The 25,218-nt window shown below is 39.2% G+C and overlaps 1 protein-coding gene across 6 annotated transcripts in view; it reads right to left on the bottom strand.

Moving 5' to 3' along the window:
* DNAAF9 (dynein axonemal assembly factor 9) overlaps positions 1 to 25,218 on the bottom strand; it is a 163,090-nt gene that overhangs the window by 112,106 nt on the left and 25,766 nt on the right. For 4 of the 6 annotated variants that reach the window (XM_070247774.1, XM_070247772.1, XM_070247773.1 and 1 more), the window contains exons 2-8: positions 23,510 to 23,589; positions 18,251 to 18,370; positions 15,095 to 15,219; positions 14,234 to 14,330; positions 13,221 to 13,327; positions 6,381 to 6,458; positions 1,397 to 1,495 (exon numbers count right to left, since the gene is read on the bottom strand). In XM_070247774.1, the coding sequence (XP_070103875.1) occupies positions 1,397 to 1,495; positions 6,381 to 6,458; positions 13,221 to 13,327; positions 14,234 to 14,330; positions 15,095 to 15,219; positions 18,251 to 18,370; positions 23,510 to 23,589 (706 nt within the window). Of the gene's footprint in view, positions 1 to 1,396; positions 1,496 to 6,380; positions 6,459 to 13,220; positions 13,328 to 14,233; positions 14,331 to 15,094; positions 15,220 to 18,250; positions 18,371 to 21,411; positions 21,511 to 23,509; positions 23,590 to 25,218 lie in introns of those variants that run through there. The other 2 variants (XM_070247775.1, XM_070247776.1) reach the window with 1 other exon arrangement.

Here is a 25,218-nt window from a genome sequence, read left to right as displayed (position 1 = left end):
AAAAGCTACCAGAGGAAAAAAAGACCAGTTATGTACAGAGGAACAAGAATAAAGATGAAAGACTTCTCATCAGAAACAATGTAAGTGAGCAAGACAGTGGAACACATCTTTCAGATACTGAAAGGAAAAAATTGTCAACCTAGAATTCTATACACAGCAAAAATATCTTTCAAAAATGAAGCTGAGGGGCCGGCCCCATGGCCGAGTGGTTGAGTTCATGCGCTCTGCTTTGGCGGCCCAGGGTTTCGCCGGTTCAAGTCCTGGGCACGGACACGGCACCACTCATCAGGCCATGCTGAGGCAGCGTTCCACATGCGACAACTCTAGAAGGATCCACAACTAAAAAAAATACACAACTATGTACTGGGGGACTTTGGGAGAAAAAGGAAAAATAAAATCTTAAAAAAAAAAGAAGATGAAATAAAGATTTTTTTTTCAGACATACAAAAGCTGGAAGAATTAATCACCAGAAGATTTATACCACAAAAAATGTTAAAGGATATCCTTCGAAGAGAAGGAATTCATACCAAATGGAAATCTGGAGCTACACAAAGAACGAAGAGCATCAGAAAGAGTAAATACATGGGCAAATACGTACGATTATTTTATTATTTAAATCTTTAAAAAATATTTAAAATTTTTAAAAATCTTTAAAGAATAAAAAAACTTTAAAAAATATTTTAAAAAATATTTAAATCTTTAAAAATATTTTAAAGATTTAAAAAAGAAAAGATAATTTTAAAAGATAGTTGTTTAAACAAAAATAATAGCAATACTATAACATGATGTAAAAATAAAATGCATAACAACAGAGATCAACTCCAGTTCCAAAGATCAGAAGTAGGGATTGTTCTGGCCACAGTGGAGCACAGAGCTGAGGACTGGCAGTGCAAGCCCAAGGTAGGCTCAAGGTCACTCTTCTGATCCTTCCTGTTGACTAGTTTTGGGGAGGGTCCTGCGCCTTGGTTCCTGCTTTAAACACCTCATTTTACTCATGGAGTGGGTCTTAGCCTGAACAACTTCACTACTGTTGTTTGCCTGGAAAGAAAGCCTGTCATTACCTAGAGGTTCAACTGACAAAGGTGTGCTACTCATATGTGGAGAATTATTCCTAAGCTTACTAACCAGTGCCCAACAGAATTCCTAGCTGACAGGCACCATCACACGAAAAAATGAGTATCCTTCTTATAGAGAAGCTGATACAAGAAAAAAACTTCTTATATGGGGGTTGGCAGGTTGGCATGGGGGTTAAAAACTTCTTTACAGCATGCAATAAAGTTAAAGAAATGATAACCAAAACAAATTAGAATTGGTAGCGTCATATTCTGAAAAAAATTCAAAAATAAATAAATTAATTAACCAATTTCTTCTTTCTCTTGACCCTTCCCATACATACCTCACCCGCCTGAGATTCAGAAAGTTCCAGCAGGAAAGGAATTTCTGTGTCAAAATTAGCAAAGAAGCTAGTCCATTGACGTTCAAAAGCCACCAAATCCTAGGAAGAAAATGAAAAAGATAACGTGTTTGGTCAAATAAAGGAGGTACTTTAGAAAACCAGAATCATGAAACTGCATCTGATCTCAAAATACCAGATGATTTAAATATGTCATTTTAAATGGCAGTAGCAAACTACTGATACATGCCACCACACGGATGAAGCTCAAAAACATTATGCCAAGTAAAAGAAGCCGGATATAAAAAAACTCCATTTATATGGAGTAAGGTCCATTCATATGAAATATTCAGAAAAGGCAAATCTATAGAGACAGAAAGTAGATTAACGGTTTGCATGAGGCTTGGGAATAGGAATGGCGATTGACTGCAAGTGAGCACAAGGGAACTGTTTGGGTTGATGAAAATGCTCTAAAATTCAATTGTGGTGATGGTTGCACAACTCTAAATTTACTAAAAATCACTGAATTGTACACTTGAAATGAGTGAATTTTATGGTATATAAATTATACTTCAATAAAGCTGTTCTTAAAGAGGACACTAATGGCCCCCAAGTGCCTTACTTTAGCAACCCTTGTTGGAAAGGGAGTTATTATGAGGCCCCTCAAGGATGATACTACGTCTAGTGCCAAGAGGGTTATAATCAGTGAAAGTTTGTTCAAGGACAAATTAGTTGACCTTAGTTAGAAGTCCGGTGGGGCCAGGGGTGACCCAGAGCCCTCTCCTCCCTCAGCTTCTCCTCCCAGCGGCCATGGGAGTATGAGCAAGTCTACACACTCCCAGGTGACTTTCCTCTATGTGCAGCCTCCCTCCCTCCCTCATCCCAGCTGATTTTCAGCCTCCTCTCTGAACTTATTCCTGTTCCCAATCATCACACATTGCTTTTTGCTACTGGCTCTTCTTTAAAGCATCATCAGTTAACCAAAAAACATCAACATGACTTGCTTGACAAGATAGCCCTCAAGTAATATCTTTGCCCTTATTTTGAAGTTGCTGATAATTTCTACTCAAATTGGACAGTTGTCTTCACTGTCCATCTCACACTGTGTACGTGTTAAGCCTGGTGCCTTGCTTGCAGCAGGCAATCCATTTGCTGCACCAAAACTGGCCAGATCTATGCTCTCTTCCATTTTTCTCCTCCAGTAGAGGATATACAAGTGCTCAGACCTATGGGCTCTGTGCTAGCCATGTACTGATTCTGTTTTTGGCCCTAAGCCTAAAGCACAATGGACCTCTGCTGGGAATTATTAGTGTAAACTACATTCTCACTAATGGCTTTGCTATTTTAGAGAGTGAGAGAGAGATATATGAATATAGGTATACACATATATACATATATGTATATTACACATAATATATATTATATACACATATCTAAAATTATCTTCAGTAATGATGTAGGTGACAGTGCTGATACTGTTTTCTGAGCAAGAGAAGAGAAAATAAAAAGTAGATTTTAAGAAGTAATATAGGTATGGAGTGGCTCTCTTTTTAATAATTTTCTAGAGACACAAGTAATGACTAGAATTGCATTTAATTACTTTGGTTTGGGGATTCAAATTTTATTAAGAACATTTGTAGACTCACCACAAGAGATCCCTGCACACATTTATGGTCATTTTTATATATATATAGTAATTTTTATCCAATTTGGGATTTGCTGAGCTTCTTAGATCTGTGGGTTGATATATTTCACCAATTAAGAAAGTTCTTGAACATTATGAACTCAAGCCTCCTGCTCCATTTTCTACTTTCCTTCTGGGATTCCAATTATACTGTTAGATCCTTTAACATTGTTTGAGAACTACTGGATGCTCTGTTCCACTCCCCCTTGCTCTATTTCTCTTTGTCCTTCAGTTTAGAAACTTTCTATTGACCGATCTTCGAGTTAACTGAACTGTTCTTCATTTGTGTCTAGTCTGCTGTTAAACAAATCTAATGAATTATTCATTTCTGATATAGTGTTTTTCATTTCTAGTTCTTTTTATAGTTTTCATGTCTCTGCTGAAATTTCTCATCTTTTCATGCATGCTGTCCCCTTTTCTTTCAGATTCTTTAGCATTTTTATTAGTTACTTTAAATTCCCCATTGGTTAATCCCAACATCTGAGTCTACTTCTCTTCACTATTTACTTTCTTGACTATAGATGAAATTTTCTTGCTTCTTCATGTCTTATGAACCTTTTTATTATATGCCATTTTGCATAAAAGAACAGTAAAAAAATAAAGTACATAATATTTACATCTAGAAAGGTGTGCTCTTTCTTTTGTCAGGCCACTAGAATACGGATCTAAGTCAATTTGATCTATAGTTGATCTGGGTCTGGGTTTTATTGCATTTGTAGTTTGATTTTGTTCACCACTAAATTCAAATATTTTGAGGGTGGGGTCTGACTTCAGTAGAGACTTTATTTAAAGCACTAGGAAGATTCTGGAAATCTCTTTGTGTTTTACAGCTGAGCCACCAGCTTCCTGAATCATTGACAATCTCTCTCTGCTTTACAAGCTGGCTACCAGCTTTTGGGTTGCTAAGGAGTTCTCTTTGCTCTCCAGTCCCCTTGGCTCTGTCTACATAGGGAGATCTCTCTCTATCGTGCTGTCTTGCTCCAGCCTTAAGAAGGCAGTTGCTTATAGTTTGTAAATACCTGGAGTGCCTCCAAAGGGTTGCTCTCAACTCGCCTGCTCCAATCCAGATGATAGCTGAGTGTCAAATGCCTCAAGGGGGATGGTTGTTGCTCTCCTGCCTGGCCCCTAGCCTTTGACGTACTACTCTAAGCACTGTGAAGGCCTATGGGATAGAGCTGATGGGTAAGTGCTGACTCACCCACACACAGCCAGTAAAAGGTCTTTAAAAGGTCAGCTGATTTCTCCTTATCCCCATCTATGAGAGATTCCTCTTTCTCCTGCTGCTCCACTAGAAACAAGAACAGCATTCTATGAAGGACTCTACTTTTTTGGGAACCTAGTTTTTTTAGCTTTCTTTGCATCTTCAGCTCTCTAATGTTGGTTTGGTTTAAACTATGATTTTGTTGCTTATTCAGATTGTCTTGGTTGTTACGGTAAGAGTAACGATCTCTTTCAATTTTCTATATACCTAACTGGGAGTGGAAATTCATGGTCACTTTTATTTCTTATTTTGTAAATAGCCAGTTCCTGCTGTCCCCAATTCTCTACTGTTGTATTTTTCTTAGCGATTTGAAAGAGCTCTCCATAGTGTAGCTGGTATAAATGTGCTCAACCATATTTTGGTACAAGAAATATTATCTAACTTTATTATTTCTAAATAAAATTAAATCTGACCTGAGCCTTCACTTTTCAGGATAGATGAGAAGTCCACTCTTAGACAGTAAATGGCTTCCCTCCCCTTCTTTGTGATAACACCTAAGAAGAGTAAGCTAATGGGAAGTCAGAAAACCAGGAAAGGGCTTGGTCACTGTTGCTTCTTCAGCTGCATGATGTCACTGTTGTTCCAGGTGCTCTCCTGAGCAGTCTCTCTTCACTGGCTCCAGAGATGCTTGCAGTGTTCTCAGAACTACAGTGCTATGTCTAGCCTCCATGTGTGACCTGCAGCATCCTGACATTCAGGACACTGAATTCAAGTAGGGCATGGGTCTCAGGTACTTGCTGAAACTCCTAAACTAAGTACTTATCTCTCTTCTTTATCTGTGGTTAAATTTTATTTATCATTCTTGCATTCTTAATGTCATAAATTTTTGCATTTTCACTTTTTTTCATAATTAGGCTCACCATGGGCTGATGATGATGACAACGATGACTAGATCTTTTCAAAGAACAAAAAGTTCAGGTTTTATTTTTGTTTTATATTCCTATTTAATTAGAAATGTTTAAACAGAATGGACGTTCAATTTTATCAAATGCCCTTTCAGCATCTATGGAGTCAGCATAAATAGCTCCAAGGAGAAAAATTAGTATAGTGATTACATTAATATATTTCCCAATATTAAACTAAACATTGAACCCTTAATAAACTCTATTTCATAGAATATTCTTTTAACATGATGCTGGGCTCTGTTTGCTAACATTTTACTTAAAATATAGGTATTAATATTCACAAGTGAGACTGGTCTGTAGCTTTCATTTTTTTCAGTTACTTTTGTTGGGTTTTGATATCATAGGCAATTTCATTAAAAGGCTGTAAGCTGTTCTCTTTCCATGCATATCTATCCATGGCCACTGAGAGACACTACTGAGCTGCTCAAAGTACCTATTCTTGTAACGTTAGTTTGGTATTACTCCTCACTGCAAGTTGTCCCACTTATCCTATTTTTTTCTTCAAAATTCAGATGAACAATTAATGCCTGACCTTCTAATCTAATCAGCAAATTATGGCCTGTGGGCAGGCCACACGTTTTTGTAAATAAAGTTTCCTTGGAACACAGACATATTCATTCGTTTAAGCATTGTCCAGGGCTGCTCTCAAGCTACCACGACACTGCTGAATAGTTTCAACAGAGATGCAGAGCACACAAAACCTAAAATACTACTATGTAGTCCTTTACAGGAAAAGTTTGCCCACCCCTGCTGTAATCCTTGATTCCTTTAAGCCATATCCCATCTTTTTTATCTTTTCATGCTAGAGAAAGAGTACAAAAAGACACCCTCTGTATTGTTTTCCTAAAGTCCAGCTCAGCAGAAAGAATGTTTTTAGATGAAAACCTAAACCCTGGATCAGGCAGGTGGCCTTGGTCTTACCTGAGGTGAGGTTTCCTCAGAGTGGAAGAGGTAGGATCATTTTTCCAGGTCCCTTCCACCCCCGAGGAGTTCAAGACAACCATCAGGGGAGAAACCGCTCAATTCTTTGACTAAAGCAAACTACAACATATCTTGCATTTCTTCAAGTTAAATACTATTAATGGATAATTGAGTTGGATATAATATTTATACATTAAATATAGTTTGGCTCCTTACCTCTGAAAGCAAACTCTCCAGAGACATAGAATCCATCTTGCTGTAGACATTCCACAGATTCAAACTCACATCCTGCAACTGCAACACAAAGGCAAAAATATTGAAATAATTGAGTCAATATCATTAAGACAATCAGAATTATTTTCTAATGTTCAGAAATGATTATCTTGGTGAAAACTCAGTGATTAGAATAATAAATCAAATTTTTATCAAATATATTAGAACCTATACATATTAATAAATGCTGTCCCATTCAAGGAAACTATCTTTTCAGAAACTCTGGTACATCTTTTGAATATTTTCAATGATGCGCATATATATATTTACATACATATACACATGTACATATATATGTATATATATTTTTTGCTTTTGTTTAAAATAAAATTTTAATCAAAATAATACATATTCATGGTTGTAAAAATTCAACTAGTACTAACAGCTTGTAATAAAATTTTAATCCCCTACTCCAAGTTTTCACAAACCCCAGTAGCCTCACTCCTCTGAGGCAACTCACTTAGAAATCTTTTAACTTGCTGGTATTACCTCCATATTCTGATAGAAGATGCTTCTATCACTATTTCTTGGTTTATCAATTTAGAAATTAAATACTGACTTATGGCGAAGACACAGCTCTTCCAAGCCCATCCCTATCCCCACACTTTTTCTACACACACACACACACACACACTCACACCCCCCCATAACATCATCTAATATCATTATATGGCTTATTGGTTACATCAGTAATTATTATTTATAATATTAAGACCCCATATATAATATTTACTACAGGCCAAATATATACTATACTTCTGTTTTCTTAAACAAATTTTGTTTCCCTAGAGTTACTAATAGTTTCATTTTTTTTCACTTGCATAATTTAAAAAAATCAATACTGAAGTTTTTTCTAACTGTCCCACCCAATTTACTAGTATGCTTATACTAGGGTTTCTCAATAGTGACACTATTGTCATTTGGGGCTGGATATTTCTTTGCTGTGGGTATTCCCCATGCATTGTAGGATGCTTAGCAGCATTCCTGGCCTCTATCCACTAGATGCCTGTAACATCCCCACCGCCCCCCCCCTCCAACCCCCAGGCCAACCAAAAGTACTTCCAAACATTGCCACATGCCTTAGAAGCACAGGGGACAGCAAAATCATCACAAATGAGAAACCACTAGCTTAAACATAGCAGATAATCTGTCAATTCTTTTTCTTCTTCCTGCTTCATTCTGGTCTGGCTGTTGTGTAAGCTTGCTGCACAACTACAACTTTAACTATGAGACTTCTCTTTGCTGTCATCCTAGAGCTCTCAGATGATGGATTTGGCTCCATGGATTATTTGTCTGCTCTTTCTTGGTTAATTCCCTTGTTTGCTACAGCACATCCTGCAACAGCTTTCTATGAAAGGATTAATGGGAGGCAAACATTTTTTGAGTTTTAAACTGTCTTTATTTTGTCCTCATGCCTGATCAATACTCACTGATGCTCTTTCCATTCTTTTGGATTCTTTATTCTCTCTGTGCTTCATCTTAGATAGTTTCTACTGCTATGGCTTCAATGTGACTAATCTTGTCTGCAGTGTCTAATCTGGTATTAATCCCATCCAGTGTATTTTTCATTTTAGACATTGTAGTTTTCATCTCTAGAAATTCAACTGGCTCTTTTAAAATATTTCCTATGTCTTTGTTTAACATGTTCAATCTTTCCTCTAGTTTCTTGAACATATGGAATACATTTATAATAACTGTTTTAATGTCCTTGTCTGCTAATTGTAATATCTCTGTCAATTCTAGGTCAATTTTGGTTGATTACCTCATTATCAGTCATGTTTTCCTGCTTCTTTGTAAACCTGATAATCTTTGGGTGCTAGACACTGTGAATTTTACCTTGTTGGGTGCTAGTATTTCTGTATTCCTATAAACATTCTTGTGCTTTGTTCTGAGGTGCAATTAAGTTACTTGGAAACAGTTTGATCCTTTCAGGTCTTGCTTTTACGAATTATCAGAGGGTCTAGAGCAGTGCTCAGTCTAGGGCTGATTATTCCCCACTACTGAGACAAAATCTCCCTGAGGACTCTACCAAACGCCCTGCGAATTATGTGTTTTTCCCAGTCTAATTGGTAGGAACAGCACTATTCCCATCCTTGAGCATGCACCAGGCACTGTTCTCAAATACTTTCAGATGGTTTCTTCCCTCTGCCTTTGGTAATTATCTTACACATGAACGAGTGATCAATATTCTACTGAATACTTGGGATGGCAGGGAGGGGGCAGGGGAATCTTGGCAGATCTTTGGAGTTCTCTCTCTGGACAGTTCTTTGCTCTTTAGTACTCTAGCTGCCTTGGTCTCACCAGACTCTCAGCTGCACCTCCTCAACTCAGGAAGTGCACTGGGCTCCACTGGGTACCCCCTCCTTGTGCCACAGCGTGGAAATCTTCTCGAAGTAGTAATAAGTGAGGGCAATCATTGGGGCTCACCTTGTTTATTTCCATCTCTCAGGGAATCACTATTCCTCATAGCCCAATGCCTAGAGTCTTGAAAACCACTGCTTCACGTATTTTGTTTGATGTTTGTTTTGTTTCGGGAAGGAGAGAAATCTGGTTCCTGTTGTCTTATTGTAGGTGACTTATTTTTTCTTCCTGGAAGCTTTTTATGATATTCTTTTATCTTTAGTGTTCAAAAAACGATAGACAGATTTAAGGTTTTCTTCCTCTCATTCACACTTGCTAAGTGATTTAATTTAAAAACTTTTATTTCTCTTTATTGCTGAAAATGTTTCTTTTTTTTTTTTTAATTTCCTCCCTTCTTATATCTCTGCTCTATCTTTCTAGAACTCCTACTTGTCAGATATCAGACTTCTTGGATCAGTTCTCTGTGTCTTCTAACTTTTTTCTCTCTTCTTGACTTTTTTACTCTACATTTTAGAGATCTTCCTAACTTTACCTTCTAACCTGTCTATTGATTTTATCAATTATAAGTTTCCAGAACTCTTATTTTCCTTACATTAATTTATCACAACATAACACTTATTCTATGGTCACCAACTCTTACATTTCTGTGAGCAACCTAAGGAGAGTTTTGTGTCTTAAGTTTTCCTCTATATCTTAAATTATCTTTGGGTCTTTCTTACTCAAATGGTCTTTTTTTTTTTTTAATCTTGATCTTTTTCTTTCAAGGTACAGGTATTTAATCAAATGTCTGGAGATCTCTGGTTGCCTGTTTATATTTTCAAGTGGAGAGGCTGACTGGAAGCTTTATGCTCTCAGCAGATCATGTCAACTACCAGGAAGCTTTTCTTTAGGAAGGACAGGCAAGAGGCTGTTATTCCAGGATCCCTACCTCCTGACATTCTAAATGTCAAAATGTGGAGAGCTTTACTCTCAGGCTAGAAAAGCGACACCAGCCAATGAGTCCTCTTTGTCTTGTCTTATTTTTCAGTTTCTTCAGAGAACACTCACCCACTCACCCCTCTTCCCTGTTTTTCCTAAAGAAGAGGTGGCAGTCGGTAAATACTTGGTTGCCAGTCACTAGGGGGTGGGGTGGGGGAGGCGAAGACTATAACATAACAACTTTCAACTAATTCCTTCATTTTCAATATCACTAATTTCCATAATTTATCCTCCATTTTATTTTCTCCCTCCTCATTGATTCAATCTATTTGGCCCCTTCTTCCGTATTCTGCAACAGCTTTTCAAGTATGTCAACTGATTAGATTTTTTGGGGGTACTGAATTTGATTTCTTTTTTTTTTTTTTTTTGAGGAAGATTAGCCTTGAGCTAACTGCTGCCAATCGTCCTCTTTCTGCTGAGGAAGACTGGCCCTGAGCCAACATCATGCCCATCTTCCTCTACTTTATATGTGGGACACCTACCACAGCACGGCGTGCCAAGTGGTGCCATGCCCGCACCCGGGATGGGAACCAGCGAATCCCAGGCCGCCAAAGTGGAACATGCAAACTTAACCGCTGAGCCACTGGGCCGGCCCCTGATTTCTATTTTTAAATGCAAATTTTAATTCTACTTATGAATTTTGAGATTAAATTCTTTCCTTATGTCATCCATCTCCCTTTTTCATTCTTCTTGCTCCGCCTGCCATATCTCATTTCTCTTTTTACAAACTCCATTCTTAAAAAGTAAAAAAGAGATATTTTTCTCAATTTTTATTTCCTGGAGAAAATACTTTTTAAAAGCATGCTAATCTATCCCATATCTAATACGCTATGCTCTCTTTCTTATATTTTGTTGAATCTTTTCATAAGTCTTACTCTATCTTGCAATATGAAGATCTCATATTTGACAATAAAAAGGTGAATGAATGCTCACTCTATGGTTACTCTCATTATTCATAAGTTTGCTATTAGAATCCTCCCCTCGGGGAGCAAGTCAATGTAAATGTATATTACTAGGTCACAGTTCCAGCATCTGGAGAGTAAGAAGGAGGAAGTTGGGGGCAGGGAAAGCCCTAGCTGAGGAGCTTCCCTGTACCGCTTCCCAGAAAGAAGATATTCTCTATTTCCATAACTCAGTTTGGCCCAGACTAAACACCAAGTAAATGCTACGTCGGTCTGGCTCCCTTTCTCACGCTGGTACCTACCAGATCACCTTCCACACCACCTACTACACCTATCACAAAACATCCTGAGTTAATGACGTTCTCCTGCATATGGCCAGGCAATAAAATAGAAGTTTAAAAAAATTAAGTTATAAACATCTGTAGTTCTCCTTCTCTTAGCCTTCAAAGGAGGCAACAACCTTTCTTATCAGGCCTTTGATATGTGAATCAGAGTGGAGTAGAGAGTAGAAAGGCAGAGCTGATCAGTAGGCCAAATTGCTCCACACTTTGAAGGACCAGGAAGGACAGGGTAAGGAAAATAACTGAGGTTGGGGAATGAGATAGAGACAAAAGGAAAGCATTTGAAAGAATGAAAATTAGCAGCTACGGAGAAGGGCAGGATCTAGAGAAAGAGATCTTGAGAAAAGACTTACAGTAACTCTTACCATAGGATGTGTGCTGTTTCCTCCTCACTGCCCATCGCACTCCCTAAAACCACCACCCCACAGTGAAGATATATATTACCTCCTAAAGGTTTTTTGGAAGGGGGTTTTGTTCCTTTTGGATGTGACTTCATGGTGTGATGCATCTTAAGGTAAGAGCCAGAGGCCTGCCTCATTTTCCTAATGCACTACTTTCCAATGCTAATCTAGCAGCAGCCCAGGCATTAGGAGCACAGGCCTGAATCCAGACTCTCTAGACTGGACCCCAGCCCTGCGATTCACTGGCTATTAGCTCTGTGATTTTGGGGAATTCATTTAAGCTCTGTAAAATAGGGATGGTAACAGGATCTACTTGAGAGGGTTATTTTAAGAATTAAAGTCAATTCATATAAAGTGCTTACAATAGTGCCTAAAATATAAGAGGTACTCTATAAATGCCTAGTTTATACAATAGTTAAAAACAAATACTACCATTATTGCTAAAAATTTTAAGCTTCCTCTCTACCTCCTACGGCCTGCCTTCCTTCAAGCCCCTGCTCTTCTAAATTAGAGAGCATGACTTCCTATCAGGGGCAGCTCCCACAGCCTTGCTGATGTTCTGCTACTTGTAGTCAACGTGAGAATACTGTGGTTTGGAGAAGGAGAAGTGTAGTGGAAGCATTGTGCTCTCTTCAGCCCTACAGCCCATGCTCTTCTACATTACAGGGTCTGCCAGACAAGCTTCCATTCATTCCTGAGAGATGCTGCTACTTCTCAGAAAGAGGGGTAGGAACTAGCCCTGGGCCTTGCTTCCAAAGTTCCCACATACTCTATCTCTACTAGTATGCCCCCATTTTTAGCAGGTCAATGCTCCCTCTCCCTGGTTTCCTGTGCTGGGGGGACAGGCCACCTCAGTGGGGATCCTATGGAGGCACACGGATGCCTGTGGTGGTGTTACTAACCTACCAGGCCATCCTCCCTAATGTGTACTCTGGATGACCCCCTCTCCTAGACTCATTCATTCACTTAACAAATATTTATGGGTCATCTCCTAGATGCAAGGAATATTAAATAAAAGATACTGTTCTGGGCTGGCCCCACGGCCAACTGGTTAAGTTTGTGCGCTCTGCTTCAGCAGCCCAGGGTTTCACCAATTCGAATCCAGGGCACAGACATGGCACCACTCATTAGGCCATGCTGAGGTGGTGTCCCACATGCCACAACTAGAAGGACCCACAACTAAGAATATACAACTATGTGCTGGGGGGCTTTGGGGAGAAGAAGGAAAAAATAAAATCTTTAAAAAAAAAAAGATACTATTCTTACCACTAAAGCTAACACTTTTATTCCTCTAGTACACTGTACGTACACAAAATTCTGCACTCTCTTTCATTGCTCTTGAATAGTTCTCAAATTATATAAATTTCTGAGATACAAACAACAACTACAAAAAGACTATTTTCGTTCTCAAGGAACTTCCAGTCCAGAGATCAGGGGTTGGTGGGTGGGTGAGTGGGGGTGTGTGACAGAAGTATATAAGATAGGATGATAAAAGCTATAAGAGGAGTTAGCCTAGGGTGCTGCAGGAGTAGACTGGGAGAATAGTGAACTCAGAATGGGGAAAGGTGAGCAAGGGAGACAGAGAAGAACTCCAAGATGATAGAACACAGGAACTCAGTTTGGGGATTAGCCTTAAACAGCAACTATTTTCCGTTTCAAGTATTTTAACTTGCTCCAGGCTGTTGAGAGGTCACTGCTAGCTTTTCAGAGTGTTATACTAATGTACACTCACACTGAGGGCCCTTCATAAAAACAGCCCAGAGGCAGACAAAAACCAGGCATACTGCTTTTCATACATACCTCGTATTTCATGGTAAAAAATCCATCCCCTCCAATGCCCTCAAGTGCAAAGGCCTGTACAATTGGCCATTTCTCCACTACAAACATATCAAATATCTGCAAGTGACCTAAAGGAATCAAATACAACAACATGTATCAAATACCATCCTGGATATAAGAGTCTAAACCTGATCTAATGTGTTTAAACAGGCATCACTTCTCACAAGTTCACCACAGCCTCATCTAGTTAAATAAAATTGAAACAGATGAAATGGTTAGATATTAACACTGCAATACAAAATGAGAGACAAATAAAATTCAGACCATAAATAAGTTACATAAATTCAGATTTCTCTATAACATATTTTTACATTCTGGTTTCCTAAGTAAGTGAATAAGTGAATGAATAAATGAATAAACAAATAAATAAATCAATAGTGGCCTATTACATCTGATTTGCATCACTTAGTGGATATAATTATTAACAGATCCAAACTTGGCTCCTCTCCCTTAAGAAACATAGCCAACCAACTTCCTTAAGGGAAAATTAGCAAATCACAAATTCTCCTTTCTTATAACAATAGTTTCAATGTGGAAGGTTTTTTAAAAATAAGGTATAAGCACTGCTAAACCTGTTGATTTTTTTCCTGTATTTTTACACATCATTTTTGAGCCTCACTTTCAGCATATTTTTAATGGCTACCTAAATTACTATTTCTTACTACCAAGAGGCCCCATATCTACACTCTGCATACAATAAGTGGTACAGACTAGAAGGCAACTATGATAAATACCTTATCAGTTCTTCTACCTGACTGCAGGTGCACTGCTGTGATGCTGCAGAAACTTCAGTTACGAATACAAGTTTGCATAGGAAAATTCCCGAATTTCATCATGCTTGATCGTCTGCCTTTAGTAAAAATAGATCAGTGGGTTTCCCAGCTGAATGCCTCCACTTAAATGAGCAGTAGGGACCTTTGATTCACACATCATCCAAAGCAGGGTTCTGAAATGGTTTGCTGTCAGATGTTTACCTTGGGAGCTGTAAGGAATGCCAATTCTGCTACAGTCTCGAACCATGTCCACAAAGCTGGCAATTTTAAATTCTTCAGCAGCTTCCTCATCTTCATACTAAAGAGGAAAATTGGAAGGAAAACAGGCTGTAAGGAGACGTCATGCAAAGTCCCATATTTTCTCTGCATTTTATCAGAGTTGTCCCAAATGACATTTATAGAGGACTGCACCCAAGAGGGTGTGTCCAAAGACAACTTTTTGTGTCCACTGGTCAGAAACACTTTGTCATTCCCTTACCTCACACCACACACAGAAATCAACTCAAAAGGGATCAGACACCTAAATGCAAGAGATAAAACTTGTCCTCAAAAATCCCCCAAATGCTCAGATTGAAAGAAGGGTTCTTGACCCATATCATGGGTCACAATTTCCATGAAATCCTAAATCTCAAGTACCCAATTTAATTTCCAGCCAAACCCCTGAAAAGGGCCCAAAGGAAAACAGAAACAGATATCAAGAAATCTGAACACAGAAATGTCACAAAGCTTATCAAATTCTCCTGGGGCAGTTCTTAGGCACTGGTCCCCTGAAAGAATGGGCCCAAGCTGGTGATAAAGAAGCAGGGCAGGAAGGTAGGTTCACAAGCCTACTACCACAGTCCAATTTGAAGAGTCCCTTTTGTCTTCTTCAGGCACACAATTTATCTATAAGGTAGCTTCATAACGAAATATGAAAAGTTCCACTAAAACAGATAACCTTTTTTATGTAACCAGATTTTGCAATTTGATTTTTTTTTAAGGGCCTCCTGTTCCAGATCTACCCTTTCCTGAAAGAGTATACTTAGACTATCTCTAAGTGCCTATTCTATCTTTTCTCCTCACCTCATTTTCCGTCATGCAGTGGAAATGCAGATTTCTCCAATGTGCCACATAAGGTAACAGATAGCGATAGTTTACAGGATTACAGTACAGATGGACACTATCTGATTTAATCAATATAATCACATCTGTAAGAAAATGAAATTAAAACAAGATTGTCAAAGGTATTTCCTTCAAGACATTTTCTGCCCACATAATCATTAAAATTACTTCAGAGACAATGTAACAAAACTCTAAACCGAAAATTCTTTACTTAGGCAACATGCTTCGAGTGATGGCAGAACACTCAAGCATGGACAGCAAGGATTTCCTATTTCCCATGTGATGCTCCCACCACTGTGTTCCTCTGGTTACGGCAATGCAGGCACAGAATAAGTCAGAAGAACAGCCTTCAGGGTGTTTTGCAAAGTTCAACACAGTCAAACCTTGGTACCAAACTCAGCTGTGCACTTCACTGAAGAGATAAATACCAAATGGAAACTCCACATACTAAAGCCACGGAGGCAGGAAAACAGCACCAAACATGACAAGAGACTGGTTCTCTTGCAGACATCAGTGTCTAAAGCTCTTGGCTGTTGGCTCATCTGGCTGAAGACAACTGTGGGCCCAGGGACATCGCCTGTCAGCTTTGGGAAGGGCTGCTGTATACAGGGGTGAACTCTGTACACAGGAAAGGCTGGGAGGAAGGAAGCAGAGGAAGTAGAGATGGCTTCTATAAATAAATCAGCAGCTCACAGACTTAAGGAATAACCATCAGTGTTGGTAGGTCAAATATATAAAGCAATCCCAATGGTGCATATAAACCCAGATAAACTAACAGGGAGCCATCGAATGGAGCTGGAATATTAAAGCAGTTTGAACACTAAGAAAGAAAGCAGTCATACTTCCAGAAGAAACACAGAGGCTCCATTCCACGGCTCCACAGAAACCAGAGCCATTAAGCCTCCTCTCTAACAAGACGAGGCTGGGGAAGCTGCTGGCGGAGGTGGCTGGAGGTGAGAGAGGAGCACAGTGGCCTGGAGCTTCTGAGGCAGCAGGTTTAGGGCAACGCCAACACAGTAACACAGTGTGACAGACCATAATCTACGAAAATATAAGACAAATAAATGTCGACTGCAGCTGACCACAAAGGTGGGCGGTCTCTTGAAATAAAGCTCCATGATGCTGGCCTTTCAAGCCACTCTGAGCTCCACACCTGGTCAGACCCAAAGTGTTCCAAGGAACACAATATGGAGTAGCCTCTTCACTGTTAACTGACTCTCGGGTAAGTGCTGGAGTCAAAAGGGGGCAAGGGAAGGGGGAATCTGGCTGGTCTTCCTCACACAGGCCCTCTAAAAGAGCCCTGCCCCGAATCCCTGGTACATCGCCTATTGAGGAGTGAGAGTCTGATGTCACTCGGAGAGCCTGAGGGCTTCCTTTGTAGCTTGTACTTTACACTAATGTGTAACATACCACAAAGAATTAGGATCCAATAAAAGAAATGATGTAACAGCTACTAAACCTAATAAAGCATTCTCAGGATGTCATAGGACTGCTGGCATCACTATGAACGAAGTTTAACAGAGTACACAGTCAGGTAAAAGAAGCAACCGTAAGAGAACTGGAAGAACATGTAAACTATTTTAAAGGTTTCTTTTTAAAATAAATCCTTTGTTTTGGCCTCTTTTCCTCTCATATAATTAGAGATTAAGATGTAAAAGCATAAATCTGGTGATATCAGCTATCCAACTACTTGAATTTAAAATATGAATTTGTTAATTTGGAAAATCATGCTCATTTCAGAAGCAGTCATTGTGCCAGGTGACAGCATAAAGACAAAGATAAGCAAAAAAGTGCACCTTTGAGGATTTAAACTATTTCCTTAATTTCAGTACTGTAATGTCCTTTGCAACCTTGGCTTTGTGAAATGTGTGGCTGGTATGAGCATTTCTTTTTATCTCTCTCTAAATGTGCTGCCAAGAGAATTCTTTCCAAAGCAGTAGATGCTGTACAGTGTAAGGCAATCGTCAAAATCAAGATCTGAATCTAAATTTGAATTGAAAAAAATTTAAAGGAAGGAATAATTTCAGCCTGCACTTCCTAATAAAAAGAAAATCTTTAATCAATCTGTAAGGATAGATACTATTAAGGACTTCACCACAGAAGAATTTTCACATCCATTAGACCAGAGCTCCTCCACCTCAGCACTATTGACAGTTTAAATCAGATCATTCTTGATTGCAGGGGGCTGTCCTGTGCACTGTAGGATGTTAGAAGCATCCCTGGCCTCTACCTACTCTGCCCATTTGTGACAATTAAAAATGTCTTCAGCTATTGCCAAATGTCCCCTGGGGGGTATAACTGCCCCCAGTTGAGAGCCACTGCATTAGATCCACAGCAAAATTATTTCAACACCAGATGTTTGCTTTCAGGCATCCCCCAGCTGCTTCACAAGAGCTGTCTGTCTCTCACTCAATTTATCTATTTCTGTGTCTCCTGACCCGTCTGGCACACAAGTCATGATGCTAAATATGTGATATTAGAGATAGCTCCTGGGCATCAGCCCGCAGCAGCATTAACACAGGGTGAGTGTCTCAGAGCTGAAGAAAGAGGAATGTAAGCAGAAAGCCTGCATTGTAGTCATGGGCATAGTCATGAATTAAAGTCACACAGAAAACAATTCCCAAAGACAGAGCAGGACAAAGAGCCTTTGTTCCTAAACTGAAGATCCACATCAAGTCTTCCTTGTAGGAGTAGCCTGCAGGCTCATCCTTGATTCACAGCTGAAAGTGCTTTCACAGGACAATAGCACATAATCTGAACATCCCAGCATGTAGACGCAGTGGGCAATTCAGAGGAAAACTAGTACTTTACCAAGAAGCTATAAAGAAAAAGTGATATTCACTTTTTTCTCTATAGCTGATTTACTCAGTAAACATATTCTGCAAACTACTTGTCGCTAGTCTCTTACCATCCAGCAGATAACCAACAGGAGCACATTACTTAATGTATCAGCAAAGAAGAAATGCTACTTTTCATTAATAAAAAAGCAAAAATTTACTAGGGCTCCAGGTTATTTTAAATTTGATCATATTTTTCCATAAAAAGACCAGGAAATAGGATTCAAAGAAATAAATCACCTACTCCTCTCTCACATAAAATTTACCAATATATACTTACCATCTAGAACTTCTTCAGAAAATCCCGTTTTCTCAAAATCACTGATATTCTGATTGTACAAACCAAACAGAAGATAATTTGCCAGCTCTCTGCAGCCTTCGTTGTACCTGCTATCGATTCCTGCAAAGCAAAGAAGGCTCTAATCAGTTGTACTGTACTATGGTGAGCAAATGAGCCCCAATAGTTTGCCCCTGCTCAGCAAAAACCTGCTGGTTAAGTCACAGGCAGCAGCTCAGACCAGTGTTGTGTCAGAAACTAAATTAATCAACTCTCTGTGAAAGAAGCAGGTCTCAGCACAAAGTACCTTTACTGGGATTCAAGATCTATACAGTTGAGACGATCAAACAACACAGATTATTGAAGCTGTTAACTTCCAAAGAGCAATTCTTGAGGATAGAAAGAACCAAAAAATATAGTGCAAGTCCTGCCATGGGTGGTTAAAGATTTTGGAATACTCTCAGTTGGAACAAGAATGGGCATCAGAAAAATATTTTCTTCTCAAAGTGACCTTTAACAAACCACGTGGGATCAAATAAAGGAGGACTAAGGTGGTTTGAAAAGAGTTCAAAGTAAAGAAGAGGACAAGTGAATGGAACCACAGACATCCATCATTTCACAAATATTTATCAGGCCCAAGCCCTAGCGCTGTGCTGGAAGCTGGAGCGTGTGGTAAACATGCCTACAAATGGCCCTCGTGAAGCTTACAGTCTGGTAGGGTTAGGTCAGAGACAAAAGGAAATTAAAAAATACTGCCTTCACTCTCAATGGCATAGGCATACGTACTACCTGCTTCCTCGGTATCTGTGAAGGCCTAGAGCTATGGCTTGGGACAAGGACATGTCAAGGGCAGGAGGTAGCTGTCTACGTGAGGCTAAGAGGAAGGGGCTGGGGCAGAAGGAGCTCCAAGAAAGGAAATATGGCTGGAGCTTGGGAAACAGGACTGCCAATGGTCATTCAGACTAGCGAAAAGTGAAAAGTAATGGTCATTCAGACCAGAGGGGCCTAGTGACTGCCTGTGACAGGGGACTTCTAATATGAGAGGACTCCTTTCTCCACTGAGATCAAAGCAGCACAGCTCTATTCTATCCCATCCAAGACTTCAGTGAAGGGAAGGGTAAAAAAGAATCAAAAGCAGGAATGATCTGGCCTACTTAAGGCCCAAAGTTGAAAGTGCTGCAAAGTTAAAAATAACCAGTGGACTGGGCAGGCCTATATTCAGTATGTCCCCTTCTAAGGGTTCCAGTTACATAAATTGCCACATAAATTGCTAACATTAAGAAGACTGACCATTTTAAATTAAAGGCAAAAGAAACTACATGTAAGCACTGTGCTCTAGTTGACAAACTTGTTTCCCATAGGGGTATTATGGGCTAACAAACCTGACACTACTACACATGTATACTGGAATTAAACAAGTAAACTGATAGTGGATGGTAGGTGTCAAGTTTCTCACTGGTGAAGTGGTAGTTTACAGACAAGCAAGAGGAGGAGGCTAGAATAATTCATGTGGTAATGGGTTAGAGCTGGAGACATTAATATGAATTTGTGTTTAATACAGATAAAGATGGTTACATAACATTTATGGATGTGTGTATATACACCATTTAATGTATATACACATATTTCCTTACTGTGTCAGCTGAGAAGGCCTAGAAGCAATGACACCCCAGTATCAACAAGCACACTCAGTGCTCAGATCTTGGTTTCTAATACCATTCTCCAATAAAAGGAACCAGGGCTCCCTAGAGAAACGGCTGATTCTAGGATTAGAGCAGGAAATATACAAAATAAGCCTGGAGCATCTTATAGTGCCAGAAAGTATGGAAGTGCTAAACAAACAAAAACTTTGATGTCAAAGGGAGGGACACAAGAGCCAACTGAAAGAGCTCCAGGGGCCAGCCCTGTGGCTGAGTGGTTAAGTTTGTGCGCTCTGCTTTGATGGCTGAGGGTTTCACTGGTTCGGATCCTGGCCGTAGACCCAGCACCGCTCATCAAGCCATGCTGAGGTGGTGTCCCACATAGCAGAACTAGAAGGACCTACAACTAGAATATACAACTGCGTACTGGGGGGCTTTAGGGAGAAGGAAAAAAAAGGAGCTCCAAATGGCCAAAGCTGAAGCAATTTGTAAAAGTGGTGGATTACAACTCAAAGCATAAATGAAGTAGTACTGGATTTTAACTCAAAGTATAAAATACATATCCATGAGTCCATACTGATATAAATAGATGATTGAATAAATAAATAGATGGGGGAAAAGAGAAAAATGTCCCATGCAGAAGAATTTCAAATAATATATGTAGATACTCCCTTCCTCAAGGTGATGAAGCATAACTCCCCACTCCTTAAGTATGGGCTGCACAGTGACTTCCAAAGAGGACAGTATGGAAGGAGCAATGGGGAGAGTACTTTACAGTGCAGAATCTGACAAACACTATCTCAGCCAGGCAATCAAAATCAACATAAACAGTGAAAAGTCATGCTGACAGCATGTATCTTTGATATCACGTGATAAAAATGGCATGTTACTTCACTGGTCTTCCACCCCAAAACCCATAACCCGAGTCTAATCATGAGGAAAACGTAAGAAAAATCCCAATAGAGGGATATGCTACAAAATACTTGATTAGCACTCCTCAAAACTGTCCAGGTTATCAAAAACAAGGAAAGTCTTGTCACAGTTAAGAGGAACCTAAGAAGACATGACAACTAAATATAACGTGGAATCTGGGATGGGATCCTGGAACAAAACAAGGATATTAGGTAAAAACTAAGGAAATCTGAAGAAAGTATGGGCTTTAGTTAATAACAACGTGTTAATATTGATTCATTAATTGTGACAAATGTACCATACCAATCTAAGATGCTAATAACAAGGGAAACTGAGTACCCAGAATTCTGTACAGTTGTCCCTTAGTATCTGAGGAGATTAGTTCCAGGACCCCGCCCTAAGGATACCAAAATCCATGGTTGCCCAAGTCTCCTAGTTGGCCCTTGGAATCTGTGGGTCCCATATACAATCCATGGTTGGTTGAATCTGTAGATGCCAAACCTGAAGATACAGAAGGTCAAATGTACTATCTTTGCAGTTCTTCCGTAAATCTAAAACTATTCTAAAAAAATTAAAGTTTATTAAAAAAAAACAAAAACAGACTGACCATACCAAGTGTTGGTGAGGTGGTATAAAAAATGGAACTCTCATGAGCTGCTGGTAAGAATATAAATCAGCACAACCACTTTGTATGCAAATGTTTATAGCAGCTTCATCTGTAATAGGCAAAAAAAAGAAACCCAAATACCCATCAATAGTTGAACGGGTAAACAATATACAATAAAATACTAATCACCAATAAAAAAGGAATGAACTGTTGATATATGTTACAATACGGATGAATCTCAAAATAATTATGCTAAGTGAAAGGAGTCAGACAAGAGTAAACACCGTATGATTCCATTTATATAAAACTAGTTAGTTAATGCAAACTAGTGTATAGTAACAGGAGGCATATCAGTAGTTGCCTGTGAGTGGGGAAGGGGCAGAATGCAGACTCTACAAAGGGGCACAAGGAAACTTGGAGATAATGGATATGTGTACTATCTTAATTGTGGTGGTAGTTTCACATGTGTACACATATATCAAAACTTATCACATTGTACACTTTAAATATTGCAGTTTACTCTAATTATATCGCCATAAAGCTGTTTTTAAAAAACATTAGCAGAAAATCAGTTAGAACATTTCCTACACCATAATAACTAAAGACAAATGCTAAAGTGCAAGTGAGCTGAGACAGTTTCTTGGAAGGGTATTCCAGAGATTAGAAGCTGAGATTAAATCAATCAATCAAAAAACAATGAGATGCTACAACAATTCTAATTACTCAGAAAAGCACAATTCACTAAACTTCAGAAGCTATTTAAAAATATATAGTCCCTCACTGATTTCTTGTTTCACTTTCACAGAAAGTTCTGTCTTGAGAGTTTATTAACTTTTACCTCCATCTTCATACCCAATCTCAAACACATCAATTTCTGCAACATTTGTGTTTTCATGAAAAATATATACATTTTTTGGTCTCATGATATTCTTATAAATGGACCTTTTCTCAATCCTTTAGTATTCTATATTCAAGTAGTCCACATGACCAATTTTATGCTGCTTACTTTTACTAGGTTGGGCCTTAACTAATAGAAATAATAGCATAAGTACAATAAAAAACAGGTGGTTTTATTCACTGGTAAATTCACGGCAAAGAGAGCCTCCACTCCCCTGATGGCTGCAGCTAGAAAGAGAATCTGGCAAGCGTTGTTTAAGCATTTGAAACCTCTGGCTGGAATTCCAGGTCCACCACAAACTGTGTCTCTATGGAGATTCACCAACCTCTGGGCTAAGTGAGTGGTGGAGTCAGGATTCAAACCCAAAACCTCCTGGCTCCAAAGTGCATGTTTTTAACCACCCTCAACACTGCCTCTCATATGTTTAATGCAAGTGCTGTTAAGTGAGAAAACAATATCATGCACAAAATATCAGAGGAAAGACAAAGAAGAAAATGGTAGCAGTTTGCTTCTGATAAGGAAATTGGGTGGTTGATGGACAAACCACCTGACCTAACAATTCCACTTCTATGACTTAATGCTATGAATATAAATGAAAATGAGATAAAGAAGGACATCAATCTGATACAGAAAAATCTCCGAGATATATTGTCAAGTGAAAATTTAAAAATCAGGTTAACAACAGTATATATAAAATGTTCCCATTTGTGTTAAAAAAAAAATACAGCTAACAATGTTATCTCTGGGGAGTAGGACTGGGTATCTGGTATGGTTAGGAAGTTCTGTTCATTACTATTCATGTATTGTCCTAATTTTTAAATTATATGATGTATTTTCATAATAAAAAAATTTTAAAGAACAAATAAATGCCCAATTCTGCCACTCTATGGCCCTGAGTAAGTCTGTTTCATCTCCCGGAGTCTCAGTTTCCTCCTCTGTAAAGAAGGAACAACACTGCTCCTTTGCAAGGTCGCTGTGAGGAGAAATGAGACAACACGTTCAAAGCGCCTGCTGTGTGGTAGGGGCTCCCTATCTCACTGATATCTCACCTGACCTCATTAAAACAGCAACAGATTTCAGGGGAACAAGAGCTTGGAGAAGGACACTAACTCACAGCTTATCTCACAACAATATTATTATTATCTTCCTGTGAACAGAAGCCAAGTTGCCCCAGCCCTGAGTCCCACCTTGTTAAAAGCACTGACCTAGGATGCAGAGGATCCCATCTGGTTGAGACTTGCTGCTCTGGGTCAGGATACTCTGAACCTGGCGGAGTCGGCTGCAGCTGCAACAAGAACAGAAAACAGCTCCCTGAGGCCAGCACATGAAGGCATGAGGAAGAGGAGTGACTGCTAGGGATGGAAACTCGTTCCTGTCTGGTTTTGGTATTAGAACTATAACAATGAATTGGGAAGTGCTCCTTTCTCTTCTATTTTCTGGAAGAGATTATACAGAATTGGTCTGACGACTAAGTCTGAACTGCTGATTACAAATTGGATGGTCAGTGGCTCTCTAGCTCAACAGAGGATGGAGCCAAAGGCCCTCTCATGGTCTATGCTGGACAGGACTGGGAGCTCAGCAGCCGACCAGAAGGAGCTCCAACGACTTCTCATTTTTGAGGATTATCAACGAAGAGTTTCCACACTGATTTCCCCTAACTGTGGTCCTCATCAAGTCTGTCAAAAACAAAACAAAACAGAATCATCTAAAGACCTAAATGAAGCCCTGATTCATCATCACAACTATCCCCACAGAGAGCGTCAGTAGAAGGTACTTGCTCCCATTTCTGTGCAGATCTCTTACTCCTTTGGCTGTAAGGACATCCCCCTCCTCCCAAACAAAGCATAAGGAGAGACATGCCTAGACATTACTATCACTTCTAGGGACCCCATGTTCTCCACACCAATCCCTCCTCCTTCTTAGCAGACCCAGAGAGACATGCTCAATTTCCTGCTCAAGCCTCTGATTCTTCCAGTGGGTCTCTCTCCCTCTCACCTCCAGGTCCAGGATCTACGTTCACTATTCATTCCCTAACACTCCTATCCTTAATTTTTTCCCTACGGTCAACTAAGTTAACTAAGATCCTCCACAAACCAACTACACTAACTGTTCCATCCATGACAATCAGACTTCATCCCTACGCCTTACTGAATCTGCTCTGGTACACTGTCCTACACTCACCCAAGCCATAGTGCTTCCAGCCAAACAATAGTATTTCCTTCCCTGGATTCCTTTTTACCTCTGGATTCTTTCTGGTGTTCCCATACCCCAAGTTATCCACTTCATGACTTAGTGGTCATTATCACTGTCTTCCCTCAAGATGTTCACAATCTTCCACCTCATACCAAAACCACACAAAGACAATATCAAAAAAAAGAAACCCACCAACCAATATCCATCATAAATATAGATGTAAAAACCCTTAATAAAATATTAGCAAAGACAATTCAACAACATATAAAAAGAATTATACATGATGACCAAGAGGGATTTATCCCAGAGATGCAAGGCTGGTTCATTATTGGTAAATCAATCAATGTAATCCATCACATTAACAGGATAAAGAAAGAAAAAAAATCACACAACCATAAAATTGATGTAGAAAGATCATTTGACAAAATTCAACAACCATTCACAAGAAAAACACTCAAGAGAACAGAGAAGAACAGATGAGTTTCCTCAACTTGATAAAGAATATCTACCAAAAAACCTCTGAAGTAAAGTTTGGGACTATACTTGAAAGACGGAATGTTTTCCCTCTAAAATGAGGAACAAGAAAAGGATGTCTGGTCTCACCACTCCAATTCAACATAATACTGGAAGTTTTGGCCAATGCAGTAAGTCAAGAAAAGGAAATAAAATGGACACTGATTGAAAAGGAAAAAATAAAACTATCCCTATTTGCAGATGACAT

The sequence above is a fragment of the Equus caballus genome, chromosome 22, assembly GCF_041296265.1.
Source record: "Equus caballus isolate H_3958 breed thoroughbred chromosome 22, TB-T2T, whole genome shotgun sequence".
NCBI classification, from domain to species: domain Eukaryota; kingdom Metazoa; phylum Chordata; class Mammalia; order Perissodactyla; family Equidae; genus Equus; species Equus caballus.
Note: the sequence above shows the minus strand (reverse complement) of the source record. Positions and strands in the feature narration are given on the sequence as shown.